This window comes from Clavelina lepadiformis, chromosome 5, assembly GCF_947623445.1.
Source record: "Clavelina lepadiformis chromosome 5, kaClaLepa1.1, whole genome shotgun sequence".
In the NCBI taxonomy this organism is placed as follows: Eukaryota; Metazoa; Chordata; class Ascidiacea; order Aplousobranchia; family Clavelinidae; genus Clavelina; species Clavelina lepadiformis.
Genome location: NC_135244.1, coordinates 14,293,745 through 14,309,489, shown reverse-complemented (window position 1 = coordinate 14,309,489; position 15,745 = coordinate 14,293,745). Strand labels below are relative to the sequence as shown.

Genomic DNA, 15,745 nt, shown 5'->3' with positions numbered 1-15,745 from the left:
ACATACAAAAGTTGTAGCCATTACGCGGAAAGGGTCTAATATTATATCACAATTACAATATCTGTTACTGTGTATTTGTGGTCACAGTAGTACGGTATGATATCCTAACACAAAACTGAGTTGAGAACCGAAAATGCTATAGTAACATTAAACGGCGATAGTGACAAAAGTTATTTAAAACATTTCAGGAAAACAGTTGCTTACACTCGAATTATGTTGTAGGGCCTCGTATTAGTGATGAAATAATTTTATTTAATTTTTGTTATAAAATCATCTTCTCCATTCTTATCCTAAACATCTTTTACTTCACTAAGGGTATACTTTGGTATTCCCCTAACACAAAAGTCAACCACTCGCATGAGATTTCTTATCACCCAAAAACACAAAATTATCAGCCAAGTTGCCTGTCAAGAGAATTTGCCAAGAACTTCTCCATTTTGCCGGTAAAAAAGCTAAAAGGTAGGCCACATAGTTTTGTAAGTATTATATTTCTAAAAATGTGTAACATCTGCGGAAATGCTATAGTACTGAGCACACTGAAACGTACAGTACTGTAACAGCACAATTTGACAAGTGAACTTGAGTATCTTATCTAAGTTGTCTCCATTGCCGGTCTGCAGACTCTAGCAAGGGTGCACTTAAGAGTGGTTTTTATGAGGTTCAATAATACCTTCTCAGGTGCAGTAATGTGCACAATTATGTATAACTTAAATGAATTTTATATGCATTTAGTCAATCATGGACACAGTTTCAGTTTTAAAAGTTTTTACCTGGTTATATAGCAGACAGGCGGTACAGAAATTTATTATAGTGTTGAAGTTTCAAAACCCTCACCTGAAAGCTTGTGAGGGTGCAATTTGACATTTTGTGCGCCTAAGATTTTGTTGAAAATGCATTCTGTAGAGATTGGAACATTTGCAAAGTAACTTATACAAGAAAATAAAAAGTCATTATCTATTTTGCGCCATTACAAAAAAATTTTCTGTGGTTATCTAAATTTATTTTATTTAAAGTTACCTTTCTGTTAAAGTGGAAAGCATGGCAACAGCACCCTCGATATTTGGGCCGTTCTGCACACCCGAGATCTTGTCAAAAAATGTCATGCTTTCCAGCCTGGCCTTTCTTGATCAGAGCCATCTGAACTCAAGTAATTGTACAATAGCTTAACAATCAAGTAAGTTTATGGTAAAATTTTGAAAATGTTTAGAAGTTAACAGGCTTGTGGAAAGCTTTATCACTCGTTTAAGATTAAATTTAATCACAACGCACTGATTATATATTTCTCTTTTTACTTGTTGAATCCAGTATATCATTTTTGCCTTTTTGAGCAATATATATGGTGTATGCACATAAGCTTGTTGTGCAGAGAAGTTTTTCTTAAAATGGGCAAATTTTCAATCTGGTTTTGTCTGGGCATTTTATTCCAAAAATATTACTAGTTTACATATGTTGATTTTCATGGTCTTTGGTGTTTGTTATAGGATTTTAGTTTTAAGTGTATAAGATCTTTTAAGATCCCGATATCATAGAAGTCTTGCGCTGGTTGGTTGATAGTTGTATTGAACTAAATATTTCCTCAGAGTCCTTACAAAGCATGCTTTGGTGCTTAATATTTGATCTGCTTACAAATTCTGCATAGAAAGTTGTATACTCCACCTGTGCTAGAAATTTCTGGCGTGGCATAGTTATCAAACGCATGAAAAAATTGTACATCCTTGTCATAAATATTTTAAGTACTGCCTTGAAATTACTTTGGAGGGACTTCTTTAGAATAGATTCAAGGCTGTGGGGTTGATACCAAACACTTTCAGCTCCGACTCCTCTTTTTTGGTGCCATAACTCTAAATTCTCTATATGTAATAATCAAGTTTTTTATCATTGTAAAAATGGTAGAGCTATGTCTAAACCTCTGCAGCTGTAGGAGACATCAAATAACGTTGACTTTTCAGCCATCGACACTAGTTATTATATTGTTTTCCTAGTATGTTAGAATTACAAATTTACAAAGTAGTCTAGAATTTGTTAGAGTCAGAATTAAGGCATCACAGACTCTAACTCAACTGATGCAAAACTTTTTCAACTGTGCGACTTTAACTCTGTATTCGACTCCTGAAAGCCCTGAAATAAAATTTTATGGCAATAAACTGTTGAGGGGATGTGTGACATAAGCCAATAAATTGTGTTAATATGTGTTAACCAGTTCAACATTTTTTGTAGGTTTTGTCTCTTGGTCTTGGGTTTACTTGACCAATAATGATGTGTTTTACAAAAGTCTTAGAGTTCCAATAAAAGTTTTTCATACAGGTTACTGATGAGTCGTAAAGGTAGTTTTTGTAGTTGCTAAATCTTTACACCTACATAAGATTTCACCTGTAAATTGCATTCAATTACATGTATGTGAAAAATTGATGATGTGATACACAAACACATCAGACTGATCAATTGCAAATGAAATATTACCTAACTAACAACATAACATATCCTCAAATTACACTTCATAATAAATTTTGTGTGAGCAAACAAAACATTTTTGTAAATAGTATTAAGCAAAAAATGTTGTCTTTAATACCTTCAAGATAAATACCAGTACATGTTTTATTTTTCATATTTAATGAACTTTTCATTTTAGTTATCACCTTGCAGAATTTACTGTTTCGGAAGCAACTGGCATTGCATTAATACAACTACAAAATAATTTTTCTTGCAAAAATGTAAAATAAAATTAATAACTTTTATCATCAACTAAGGTTTTAAACCACTTTTCAAGTTGGTAGTCTGTTTGGCTTGATACAGTAATTGTATCATGCCCGCTTAAGTTTCAATTGTTAGAACATAAGAACAATGTGTTTGGTTTTAAGTGGTGTTATATTTTGCTGATTGTGTTTGTGAACTACAAATAAGTAAAGAAATTTGCTATGCATTTGCAAATTTGTTTTAATCTCTTAATTTATACCATTCTGCTCATTTGTACATAAAATTTGAAAGAATAATAGTATTCTACTGCATTTAATGCTGTTTTCCAACTATGTTGCAGCAGTAGTAAAATAAACTGCCGTATATAGGAGCGTATAAGCCCTCTCCCAGGTTTTCAAGCTAAAAATATGTTTTTAAGTATACCTGGCGTTTTTCCCATGCGAAAAACTTTATGCGTCTTAAAGAAGACGACTGTTCACTACTACTTGGACGGCACCCAAATTGTGTGCATTTACCTTCTCATTTGTTATCGCTGCAAAAAGGTTCCATGTGGTAGGAAATGCTTGCGTTTGACAATAATCGCAACAGAAAAAGTTTAAGATATTTCTTATTTTACTCATCCTTTTTCTTTGCTAATTGATAATGAAAACAAAGACGATTTTAATAGGCAAGTGTTTTTTCCTGCTGACACCGAAGCAAAAGTGTGCGATCGCTAAAGATAATTAATTGAGCTTTTGCTCGTGAATCCACCGCCTGCCAATCAATTGCAGGCCACGGTCCAATTCGCAGGTTAATTGAATTGTGCTGGCACAGGTAGTATTATAACTAAAATGATAAACGCGAACGAGATAACCGTGTGTCAAATAACGAATTAACGCAACTGGTCTTATTTCGTCTGTCTTATTTCGCTTTTGAAGACGTGGTAATTTAACCGTCGTAAGTCGTTATACTGCGCAGTGTGATCTCTTTAGTCTGGCGAATCTGTACATGTCACAGCTGAGACGCTTTGTCTGGTGAAACGTTTAACCGCCTTCCCGCCAAAGCATTGTTTATATTTAAGCGATCGTTTTGAAACATGGACAACCAATCAACAAAGTGAGACACTTCAAAGTGTCAATGGTAACCATAACGTTCATCTTAATCTTTTCGTATAAAGACATTGATGTCACATGGTGCAGTTGCAATGCCTTTCATCAGTATTCGCGAAGTAGTAAAACCTAACACAAAAGTAGGCTACGAATGCAACGGCGTTAATAACGGACGTTGAATGTCAGCCAAAAAACACTTCTAGCCAAACAGACTTGAACAATCACTTTGCTTGTAAAATTCCTTAACTTTGTTGTTTAGAGATGGTCACATGCGGTCTGTTTATCTAGATTTTTGGTCGGGCGTATAAGGCCCCTCTCGTTTTTTGGCCCAATATTTTTGTCAAAAAAAGGAGCTTATACGCCTGTATATACGGTAGTCAGCCCAAAAAATCCTATTTGGTAATGATAGCAAAGGCAACTATGTTCATACAAAACTAGGTTAACTCTCGAATGACCCTTGGTAAAAATAATGAAAAGAAAGAAATCATTTTGTTGTATTTAAAGTTTCCACTGTTTACTTTACTGTTATAAATCACTACACCTCGGTGCTATAAATGCTACATTAACTGAAAAATTATAAGAAAATAGGAAACACTAAACATGGTTTCTATGCAGCGAAATTGGCGAGATTTTTCGTGATCTTAGAATGTTTCTTCTCTGTTTGGTTGTGTTGATGCAAAAAAGTATTCTGAAAGATGTGTCCTATACTAGAGATGACATCCGTTGTAAATATTTTTAATTTAATTTATTTACTCATTCATTGATTGATATATTTTGTAATTTTATTATGATTGGGAAAACCTTTGCGAGCAGTTAAACAGTAAAACCATTACTATTTACCAACGATTATATATTATAGCTAAAATGATACGGTATTTGACAATTTTTATGAATTTCATGCTTCGGTTTGATTGGTAATGTCCATTTTATTTTCACGTTTTAATCGCTTAAAATATCTTCCAATTAAAGGATAGGAGGCCACAACTTGACGACTGCATGAAAGAAAACTCCCAAATTGTTTGTGGCTGGTTTATAGAAATGAAGCAGGAAAATAGAACATTCAGAAATAACTTCATTACAAGCGGAGGTAGCGTTAGTAGATGCAGTTAAAAGAAAGCAATTTTAACTGTGACTGACAAGCAGACGTTTTGTTTCAAACTACAAAAATTATACCAACACTTGAAAGCAAAAGCTGTTTAAGGAATGACGACATCCTTTACGCTATAGTACGCTTTAAACAGCCTGCTACATTGGTAAGCAACTGTGGTGCAATGGTACTCGGTACAATATTACCTCTACGTTGCGCTTGAGAAATTTGCCATAAAATTCGTATTTGTTGTTGTTGTTGTTGTAGGCCTACATTTGTGGCACACATCAAAAGCTCACACCTTGTATGTTTTCATCCGAACCGAAGATTAATATCGAACGCACCGACGACACTGTTTTACTACAAAATTGTTTGCTTTGCAGCTCTATAATTCTAAGAAACAGATTTTCATAATTTTTCATTTTCTTAGGCATAAAACTACGATATTATATTACTCCAGATCTTTATTTGTCGAATTTAAATCTCTAAACCTGAATAGGTATGTAGGAACAAATAAATTTCGAGTTCGGAGATGTGACCTTTCTAGTGGCGATGTTTGTTTATAAGGGAGTAGAAAGTAATCAAAATATATATCGGTAAGCCAACCATTTTGAGGCACTTCACGGTGTATAAGTTTGATTAAATCTACCGTAATAAAGGCCTTCATCACAATATAACCGAAAAATCACTCGGAAATTTCAATTTTACAGTTTTGGGTTTTTGTAATTACCGAACACTGACCAGATTGCTGCTAAGCATGACCCTGTGATTATAGTATGTGAGAGATTCTTATAACGATCAGTTGCAAATACAAATTGTTTGCTTTTTACTTCGGTCTTCTCGTATTCACGACTAGAAATGAGGGACAAGGAAAAAAGGCGACACCCGAGTCAATACAGTTTTGAAGGGCCATATTCCAAGTAAACTCACAACACAGGCGTAGTCAGACGATTACTAACAGAAGGGACTTTTAAGACTCTACATGCTTTTCAAAAAATTTTTGTCAAAAAGATTTCACGAATCTGAGCGGAGTTAGATTTTCTGTCTGTATTGAGACCGTTCGCTTATCGTCATTTTTTGACGTAGATTTAATTGTTAATTGACAAGTTTGTTGTTTCATATGGCAGGTAATATAGTCAAGATTATATATACAGTAATCTCAAATTTTACTCCGATTAGTAGCTTTAGATGTTAAGCAGCGTGTTTTGCTGAACAAGTTTTAACATATATCAGTAGATAGATAATTGTGCTTGGACTTTACTGATAATTTTTTTTCAGGTTTCAACAAATTTCCGGGGTTTGACCGTTATCAAGCAGATTTAAGGTACAGTATTAAAGCGTTTGCCGGATATAACACACTCCTTTTGGTGAAGTATATGTGCCGTCCAAACGACAGCGGAAATTTAAGAAATGTTAACAAAACTTTTGGTATTTACAGTTTCTTTTGTAAACATCACATGGGAATATAAAGTAATCCGAGGTCACACATGAACGTTGTTTATAAAATTTCCGATGTTTTTGCTTAATATAAATTTGATAGGTATAATTTATTAGCATTTTGTGTAGATTTCTTGACAACCCATCATCTCATATCACACAACAACCTCATCCAACTGCAACTGCTTCCGTTCCGCCAGCGCCACATCCTTTTATCGCGCACTTTTACCCTATGGTCACGGGAAGCGAACAGCCCAATCTTGGCTACGCCCACCCGTCGAACCCGATTTCCCAATCATCTTCGGCAGCCGCTTTGGTGGCACTCGCAGCCTCGGGTTGCGTTGGTAAAAGTTTTTCGTCTCAACTCTTACAAAGTGAGTTCGTAGCGATTTTTGCACAATGCAGGTTATATAATTAGCTACCTCTTTGCTAAGTTTAAGTATTTAATAGTTTGGTGTGCATTTGTGAAGTATAGTAATTAAATGTTATGTGGTTTGGTAATTCTAGATTTTACTGGCGTTTATTCTAATTTAGTCTCGCGATATATCGTTATCACTTTCAAACAAATGATTTTTCATTTCTAGACTTTCAGAAACAGTCGTTGAAAAAACGTTTGTCTTTGAAAGGCAATTTATCTCACGAACTCTCAAAATCGGACGATCCTCCTTCGAAGAAAAGCCGCCAACAGGTCAATAAATATTTGTGTAAGGGTGTACCAAGAATAGCCCATTAAAAATGTACCTAATAACGGCATGAACATGTACCAGAAGCCATCACGCAAAGTTGAAAGTAATATATCTAACAAGCCAAGTAAATTGCGTATACAGGACGCTTCACTGCCTTGCAGGCTGCAACAGTGGAATTTCTTTCTTCTCGATATTTAATGAATTCATTGGTGTGAATTTGAGATAACACCATCGACATCCTATATTCTGAAACTATAATAAATTGCATAACCGTGTAAATAACATTAAAGTGATGTTTTAGTTCGATGTTGAATCGTTGACTGAAAAATCATCAACCGCGTTTACTGGCGGAATAAATTCTTCGCAAGCTCAACAGAATGCTATACTGCAGTACGGAGGTATGGCAACACAATTTTCAAAGACTACATTGTTAGATAAGAATATATTCACTTTTGTTATGTATCAGTATATCGGATATTTTCTGTGAATATTAATTATTGTCTTTTGTCAGTCAATTTTTCAAACGAAACTTCGTGTTGGTGTTTTTCTAATAACCACGGTTAAGTTAAGGTATATATGTGTCGTTTAAAGTTTTTACTGTATATCATTCTCTTGTAACTTACATTACCAGATAACATGAAATCTTACTTAAAATAACAATTTCTGCAACAAATCGGTTAAGATTGGTGAAGATGGGAATAAAATAATAAGACGTTTTCCTTATACCATATCCATGCATGGACATTGGTGCAAGTTATGGTAAACGACAAAATAACCACTGAAACGTCTTTCCCAATATTTTTAGAAATGACCGTTGAAAAAACAGATTTTAAAAGCCATATTTATTTTTCATCACTTCCTACCATATTATTCGTCAAAACAATCACGCGCGATGAAAGTTTCGACACAATCACCTGCAAACATTTTTTCCGGTTATTATCGGGGCTTTCTTTTCTTTCGTTTGTGCGTTACTGATAATGCAGCTGATTTGGACATTCTTCGATCGTTAGGAATTGCTCTGCCTTTATCCTAGTTCTCGCTTATTTCATGGTTAATCGACTTTCAATGAACTTTATTCGACTAGCCTGTGCTTGACGTGAAGTCGCACTTTAAAAATAAAAGCATCTTTATATCGAGAATTTTTCGAAAATTTTACGGTTGTTAAGGCAATCAATCAAATTTGACCATAAAAGCGAGATACAAGATAAAGGTGCAAACAATGTCACTTTTGTAGTGCTACCTTTATAACGATATTTTAATTTACACCTAACGCGTTTATGATAACCTTGAAGTTAGCCGTCCATTGTCAGCCCTTCATGGTAGTATTTCTACTGAAAAGCAAACACTGTTGAATAAAAGCAGTACCATAACACTATTGAATGAATAAGTGCATTTTTTAATATCTAACATTTCCATTTCTCACTAAACACAATTAAAGAAGAGGCGTGACGTTTATTTACAGTGACAATATCCCACTGTTTGTTTTAAACTCCTGTATTTTGACATACTTATCACTTTGTTTTAAAGATGGTAAGTAACAATCTTGTATTAAAAGGTTTTCCGGCGCTGAACGCTTCACCAGTTCACTCTGCTTGGCAACAACTGCTCTATCGATTTCGTTATCCTGACTTCTCTCCGGAAATTTCCAAGGATTTTTCTCCGTTCGGAGAAGAAAATAAGTTTCTATCGTCTCGTATGAGTCAGGAATCAAATCCACTTGGTACATCTTTTCCAGCTAATAGTGCAAATATGCCCGTAACAGACAATGGCTTGGGACGCTCCGCTTTTTTCGTCCGGAAACAAATCGATTTCGACAAGGCGGCAAATGAAAAATTAAACCGATCTCCCTCTGTAGATGAAGAACTTTCTGGTATTGTTTTTGTAGACTATGAATCAAGTTAACTTCTTGCAAATTAACGTTATTCCGCCATACCGTTATACCGCTTTATTGCATAGTACGTCTACGAAGTAATCTATGGTGAACGGTTAGCGTGATAATTTTTGTTAAGCTTCTTTAACTTTGTTAGCTGAAAACCAGAAGGTGAATGGCAAACGTACAAAGGATTCTGACCGGAAATGTATATCCACAATGACCGGAATTCGCGACGGTGACTCACGTGCGTCATCTTGTGAAGGATATGCCGTTGGTAATGTGACAGAGAAAAATGCTCTCGGCTGTGGAAGGTGTTCAAGTACTTCCTCTAACCAATCAAATTCGGATGAACCAAGATCAAGACGAAGTAAGATTGACACCCATCTTGTATTTTTCGTAGATGATTTACCGGTATCAAAGAGATGCAATGTCTATAATGTTTGAAATGTCATAAACGGCGCGGTATATTAAAAAATTTCTTGGTATCTCTTGATAACAGCCGTGATGTGTTTTAAAGGTTTTGCGCTTTTCAACCTCATTAATATAAAAGTTCGGGCTGGGCATATATAACGCAAATCAGCAGCAAAACCGTTTTTAAACGATCTCTTAAAAAGTCCCTGTTTTTAAAACGGAAAGAAAGTCCCAAACTCGCAGTGCATTAAGCTGGTTTCGGATGCTATTTAAAAAGTTTTTTTTTTGGTTTAGAATCTAGATTTAACAGCTGTTCTCAGTCTGTTTAAATTCGATATTGTGACTTAAATAGATTGTAGTTACTGAAAAATAAAGTCCAAGTTATTACAGTAAAATCTAAATTTTCAACAGATGTAGGCGTTGTGTTAGTTCGTTTATGACTTTATGGCTATTGTCGAAAGTCGTAGTTTAAAAAAACCTTATCGAAGGTCAACCGACTCGGGCGGACTCGATAGATGAAATTCCCCTCTTGGGTAAATTAACGTGTACTATAATCTGGTAGGTTAATTTTCAAACGTTAAAAAACAAATTTTTCATAACTTTGATCAGCCAAGCATATCGAACGGCGACATCATATGTAATTTGTTCTTTATGAAACTTGGTCTCCAGCGATTTAAATCACAGCATCGCCTAAAAATTATTTAGTTTACAGCTTACAAAGTGGCAGTTTCTAATAAAATGTGTCACGCGCCCAGGCATCTGGCTTATTATAATTTCAGTTCAATAATGACGCAACGAATTTGGTTCGCTTGATGTCTGTTGTCAGGTTAGGTTTTTCTCTTCCGTTTTCTTTCCATCATACTGAGCAATATCTACTACGAAAAATGATAAACGTTTGTCTACGTAGTCAGATTTGGCAGGTGATAATTTGTTTTAAAAGACTTCTTTTTGGACCTCTCCTAAATTATTGTCATTGCTCAAGTTTGTTTTGTGTTTATCTGAGTTTTTGGAAACGATCATTTGAATGTGTTGATCTCATTGTTAAAGTGATTAATTACAAGTATTAATAGTTTCCGGGCTCTAGCACATGAAAGGTTTTCGTTTTAGGAAAACGTGTTGGATCTTTTGCTGACACTTGTCCAGTCTGTGGCGTCACCGTGCGGCCATCGGAACTTGCTGCCCACATGAGACTTGAAATAGAAAAACTTGCCAGGATGCCAGGGTAAACTAATTCTACAAATTGAGAAGTAATACTTCCTACTTTACTAAGATTTTATTTAATCGCGTATTATGTTCGACGCAGGGAAATGCGCAGGAGAAACGTGAATAGAAATTCGTCAGATAGAAGTACATCACGTTTTTTTCCGGTAGGAATCATGAAGATAGAGAAATGGCATACAACAGCAAAATTCTTTTCACAATTTTCATCTACCTTCGAATCTAAATGTTTGTTACATTACAGAGCGGGTTATGTGCGTCGACATCGACAACTGGAAAAAGATTGGCTGAAGTTTCGACAGATTCAGACCGCACCAATCGTTTAAAGGTTGAAAACCGTTATTATCTTAAATCTTATATCAATTACCTGTGCATATCAGGTCACACGCAATAAACGGTTACGACATAATGAAGTTAATAATTTGATCGGAAAAGCGCATTTCTTGACTTTCATGAAACAAGTTTGTATTGGCGTTTTTCAAACCGGAATAACTAATACACAGTAACCATGATACATTATTTTAACACCAAAATACACTTACACAACGATCAAACTGCATGTAATGACATTCATTCGCCGTAACTCACTTTTTCTTCGCAATTGCCGCGCAACCACCAGACAAAATGGCGTCGTTTGTTGACATAAACGCGATCAAGTCAAGGCGACAATGAAACTGGAAAGTATACATAGCAACACTATCAGTTATGTCTCTGATCACTTCAAGTGGAGTCGGCATAAATCAATAGATTTTCGACTTCTTATCATAGCACGGCAGGTAGCATTATAAAGTTATTCTTCAAGGCGTGCTTGATTGACTGATCCAGCCGACTTCAAAAATAGCGACCGCGTCCTCCGGCTTGTTTGTTTCTTGTAATTTTAGGCGACTAATTTTTTTTAAATTTCCCAACTTGTTACAATTTATGGTCACGTCATTCGTCCAAACGCCCGGATATGTCAATTTCAACAATTATTCAATTTATGCTAGAAAATTTGTTGTAATGTTATCGCTTTGCTGTGGTTACGAGAAAGCAACAATCGAGGTGTCTCTGGTCGTATTTTACCTTGTATTTGAAGAAATGACACGGTATGTCGTTTTTATCAGGATTTTCTTAGATTTCCAGCTGTGCGATTAAGAGCTGCCACTGGGCGTTGTTCTCAAACATTACCATTTCGGTTTATACGAAGCGCAAATGACGTAGGTGCGAGTAATTAATCGCTCATGTATTTCTTGTTCGTTCCTTGCCTAGACTCGGGAAATACTCAGTGGTACCAGTTTATTAATGGCCATTTAATCCTGGCAAGCAAAGTGGTGTGTTTGTATAAGACATGATGAAGGCGCCCGCTCAGTCAAAACTACAAGCACTCGAGGCAAACTAATTTACTTGTACAAAAGTTCCCCTTATCGCACGAAACCCTTTCGCTATTGGCCCGTCGGACAGTTTGGGAATTTATGGCTTCGTTCTTGCTTACACAGTATCGTAAATAAGATCCTTTTCATTTATTCCATGAAACGTATTTTAATTCTGACAGCTTTATGCAAGATTTACGGTCTGATTAAAACGGGCGAGGTTTTCCTGCGTCCATTATTGTACGATTTCAAACAATTATGTGTTTCATCCGTTGACGTTGCAAATTAAAAATTTGTTTTTTTTTGCGGAGCAGTTATGTTGTTGAAAGAGATTTAATTAATTTTGGAAATTCCAATATTCCATTTTATTTTCACATCCATTTGTGACTTTCTGTCGTCCACTTTAAATTACGAACGTCATTTTCAGTAATGCGTCGTTGTTATAATCATTCATTCTGCAGCTGGGCTTTTACCATTTCACGTTTCGAGCGCAATCTTATCTGTAACAAAATTAGCGTCAATTGAAAATAATTCAAAATTGTTACAATCGATGCTATTTTTACCGCAACAGATAAATGATTTCTTAACAACAATCTTCAATCTCGTTCTTTAATCGAATTAAGGTCAGAGGATCGAGTAATCGACCTGAGAATCCCGCTTGTTTTTCCGTATGTCATGCCTGTAATTTGCTTTACCCTGTCTCTGTGATTTACGAGCTCGTTACGCCGATATCCGCGCCTAAAACGCGATGGTCGCCAGGGTAGCGTTTGCGATCTTTTTAAATTAACATTAATGTTGGCAAAGAATCGAGGGGCATCAAGCTTTGAGAAAACCACGTTTATCGGTTCTGACAAATGAGATAAAATGTTTCGTTTTCCAATGATGCTGAATAGCGATAACCGCAAAAGGCCAATTGTCTGCGCCTGGAGTCTCAACGCACGTGCCCTCCTTGAATTTCGATTTATGGTAATTGGTTTGATCGTTTTCAAATGTTTTGATGTCGATGCAAATCGTCGAAGTGGAACGCGTTCTTTCCCGGATAAAGCTACAGACACTGTCGCCCCCTATTGATTCTGACAGGAGAACAATGGCACAGTGGAACTCGAAAATTGCGGCTTCTGCTATTAGCGCATTAGCAGGCTTAATTTAAAAGAAACCTAGATCAATGTATCATGCTTGACCTCTGAGTATCTTTACTATGAACAGAGGCCTGTTTGTTTGTTATTCTTGATGGATGATCGCTGATAATAATTTGCGCCGCTGGAATTTCATAGCAAACATCTGCGAAATGAGATAAAATTTATTACAACAGGGAGAAGGTACGACAGGCATCAACCCTGCGGAGAGCGTTTAAAGAGACAACTGTTAATGCTTGACTATACCCAATGTGTAACTTTGTTTGCACGATTGATACTAAACGTTTAGACCTAAACTTATGTGAACGTTTTTCATTGCCTTGGTACTAAACCTTTATCAGAGATAAAAACAATAGGCATATTTAATTATAAGCTATAGGAATGAACAGCCGTAAAGTTTATCATTTTACGTTTTACTCAAAATTTGTGCCATTTTTTAACACCGTTCGTTATGTATTACTATGCATACAAAAATTATTTACACAGACTTATCAAAAAGTGCGAAGCAATAGAGTGGAGCGACTTAACACCAGAGTAGGCCAGTGTTTGAGAGCGCAGCGGAGCCTGGCAACGTCCGAAACAGAAATCGCGGGTTTAAGCAGAAATCCTGTCTGGCCAAATTCCACCTGGACCACGCATTTTCAAGGCCTTCCCTCCAACTGCCCAGTTTGCTGCAATAGATTAATAGGCTCGCTTTCGGAAATGCACGAACACATAGGACGCTGTTTGCGACAGGTAATCAAGTTGTTTATACAGTAATATGTAGGTTTTTACATATCTTCAAATAGTACCGCAGTTCCTTAAGTGCCTAAATTTTCAACTTTCACTAGCAAGATTCAATGTGGTATTTATTGACACGGTATATACTGTACGTCTCTCGCATGTCGCATTTATTCCCTTTGCAAAATCCATCTGGAACAGTAAAATTAGTTCAAGCAAATTCGTTCAAATTTGATTGCATTATGTATTCAAACCTATTCCATGAATATCGTTTTTTGGCAATGTTCTTTCCTTGGCGTTTAGGATGGCGTCCCAATTTGTGTCATGTTTCAGAAAAATGCAAATCGTGTCATGGAAGATGAGGATTTGGAAGTGGACGTTGAAACCAACGAGCTCCCTCGATACTTAAATGCCAACAGAAGTCTCAGCCCACACGACGAACAGACAAGTAACAAGAGTTTTGGTTCAGAATACGAATGGTGTGGGCAGACTCGCGTTCGAGCAACCGCCCTCGCTGGAAGTGATGCGCTGGCGACATCGTCCGGATTTTACGTCGTCAAACCTTCCTCGCCCGGGCCAGAATCGGTATTCCTGGTGTTCAATGATGAAAATTTCTAAACCTCTTAAACCATATTTTATTCCATGTTTACTCATTCTGGGGGTCGTTCTGTTTTTTTACGCACTTTATAAATGACACTACATTTTAGTATCTAAACGTCGACACCGATGACACCCAGTCATATGGCCTTGCCCAGTTTTCCGAAGCAGATCTTATTCCATTTGTACCGAACACGAAACGTGATGAAGATGAGTACGCCTCCTCATTTTCTGCAAAAAAGTCCGAGTAAGCGATTTGAATCAATCTCTGTACTAACAAATCTTTGCTTCTTGCACTTGTAATACATTTGTATGCAGTTTATCTTGCCTATTGTTGTGTTTATTGCCTCTTTCTTGAGACCTAATCCACTCAGATTTCTCTCGATGTTTATTCGTTTGTTTAACTTAACCCAGCAAGCGTGAAATCCACTCGCGATAAATAGCTGTTTAGATTCATCTTTACAGTGTTGTTATGTTTTCTAAGACTTCTGTTCCCCCATGAAGTTTTGTCGACATCAGAAAATAAGGAGGTGGATACAATATCCGCCTTTCGCTTGAAGATTGAACAACTTGAAAATGAAAAGCGTATAACTCGTTGCATGATCTGCATGGTAACTAATGGCTTTTTCCTGCCGTTTTCGGTCTCGTTTTATTTATTTTATGTTTTTCAGCAAACAACTAGGCAATAACTTATGTTGAAGGATATTTAGACATCTGTCGATTTATCACACATCTGACCATTGCAGGAGACGTACAAGGATCCTGTAACGTCAATCCAATGTTGGCATGTTCATTGCGAAAAATGCTGGCTACGAGCTCTTGCTGTTAAGAAACTTTGTCCGCAATGTAACGCCATCACACCACCAGACAAGCTACGACGAATTTATCTCTGAAAATACTGAAAACAAAAATTGCGTGCGTAGTTTTGATTTTCAAAATCATGGCTTTACTGCTCTTTTCGGCGTGAAGAGGGGCGGTTTTCTATGGCCACAGATTGATATTAATATATTCAACTAACATTGATTTGATGTTTATGCCCGTTTTTGTAGTGCCTCGTCTCGATAAGTCTGACATGCTATGATGTTCACAAACTTTTATTTGATATGCTATCACTGTTCATTTTTGAACATGCATAGTTCCATGTATGTTAACTTATGTTTTCCAGTTTCCACTTCCTTTGTGCTATGTAGCCAATGATGAATCCAAAGCATGCTTGTTGTGTTTTGCGCTTATGAATGTTTAGTTACTGAGAAACATGTCGTGGATATCTTTAACGTGCTGTGAAAGTTAGTTAACCTCAAATTGTTAACACATTATTCACACATAGGCTATAAGTAAAAATTAACACATAAAGTAGCCTACTAAAAATATTACTTAGCTCAAGTTGTGCGTTTAAGTTTGTCAGTATGATAGTTATTCAGCAGCAAAGCAAAAGTATCACCCAATAAA

General features: G+C 36.2%; 1 protein-coding gene across 3 annotated transcripts; it reads left to right on the top strand.

The window, feature by feature from the left end:
• Positions 1-385: 385 nt before the first annotated feature.
• LOC143460475 (uncharacterized) lies at positions 386-15,704 on the top strand. 3 transcript variants are annotated; one of them, XM_076957972.1, is made up of 16 exons: positions 386-459; positions 1,031-1,174; positions 6,148-6,193; positions 6,436-6,680; positions 6,891-6,994; positions 7,294-7,390; positions 8,548-8,862; positions 9,020-9,232; positions 10,384-10,498; positions 10,580-10,643; positions 10,739-10,822; positions 13,466-13,714; positions 14,033-14,284; positions 14,407-14,543; positions 14,781-14,907; positions 15,043-15,703. In XM_076957972.1, exons 4-16 carry the CDS (start codon positions 6,539-6,541, stop codon positions 15,187-15,189), a joined length of 2,046 nt encoding a protein of 681 aa, XP_076814087.1. In that variant the 5' UTR covers positions 386-459; positions 1,031-1,174; positions 6,148-6,193; positions 6,436-6,538; the 3' UTR covers positions 15,190-15,703. The 3 variants fall into 3 exon arrangements, with proteins under 3 accessions (XP_076814087.1, XP_076814086.1, XP_076814085.1); XM_076957971.1 differs by having other exon boundaries at positions 394-459; positions 1,014-1,174; XM_076957970.1 differs by lacking the exons at positions 386-459; positions 1,031-1,174 and adding an exon at positions 5,089-5,996 and having other exon boundaries at positions 15,043-15,704.
• The last annotated feature ends 41 nt before the right edge of the window (positions 15,705-15,745 follow it).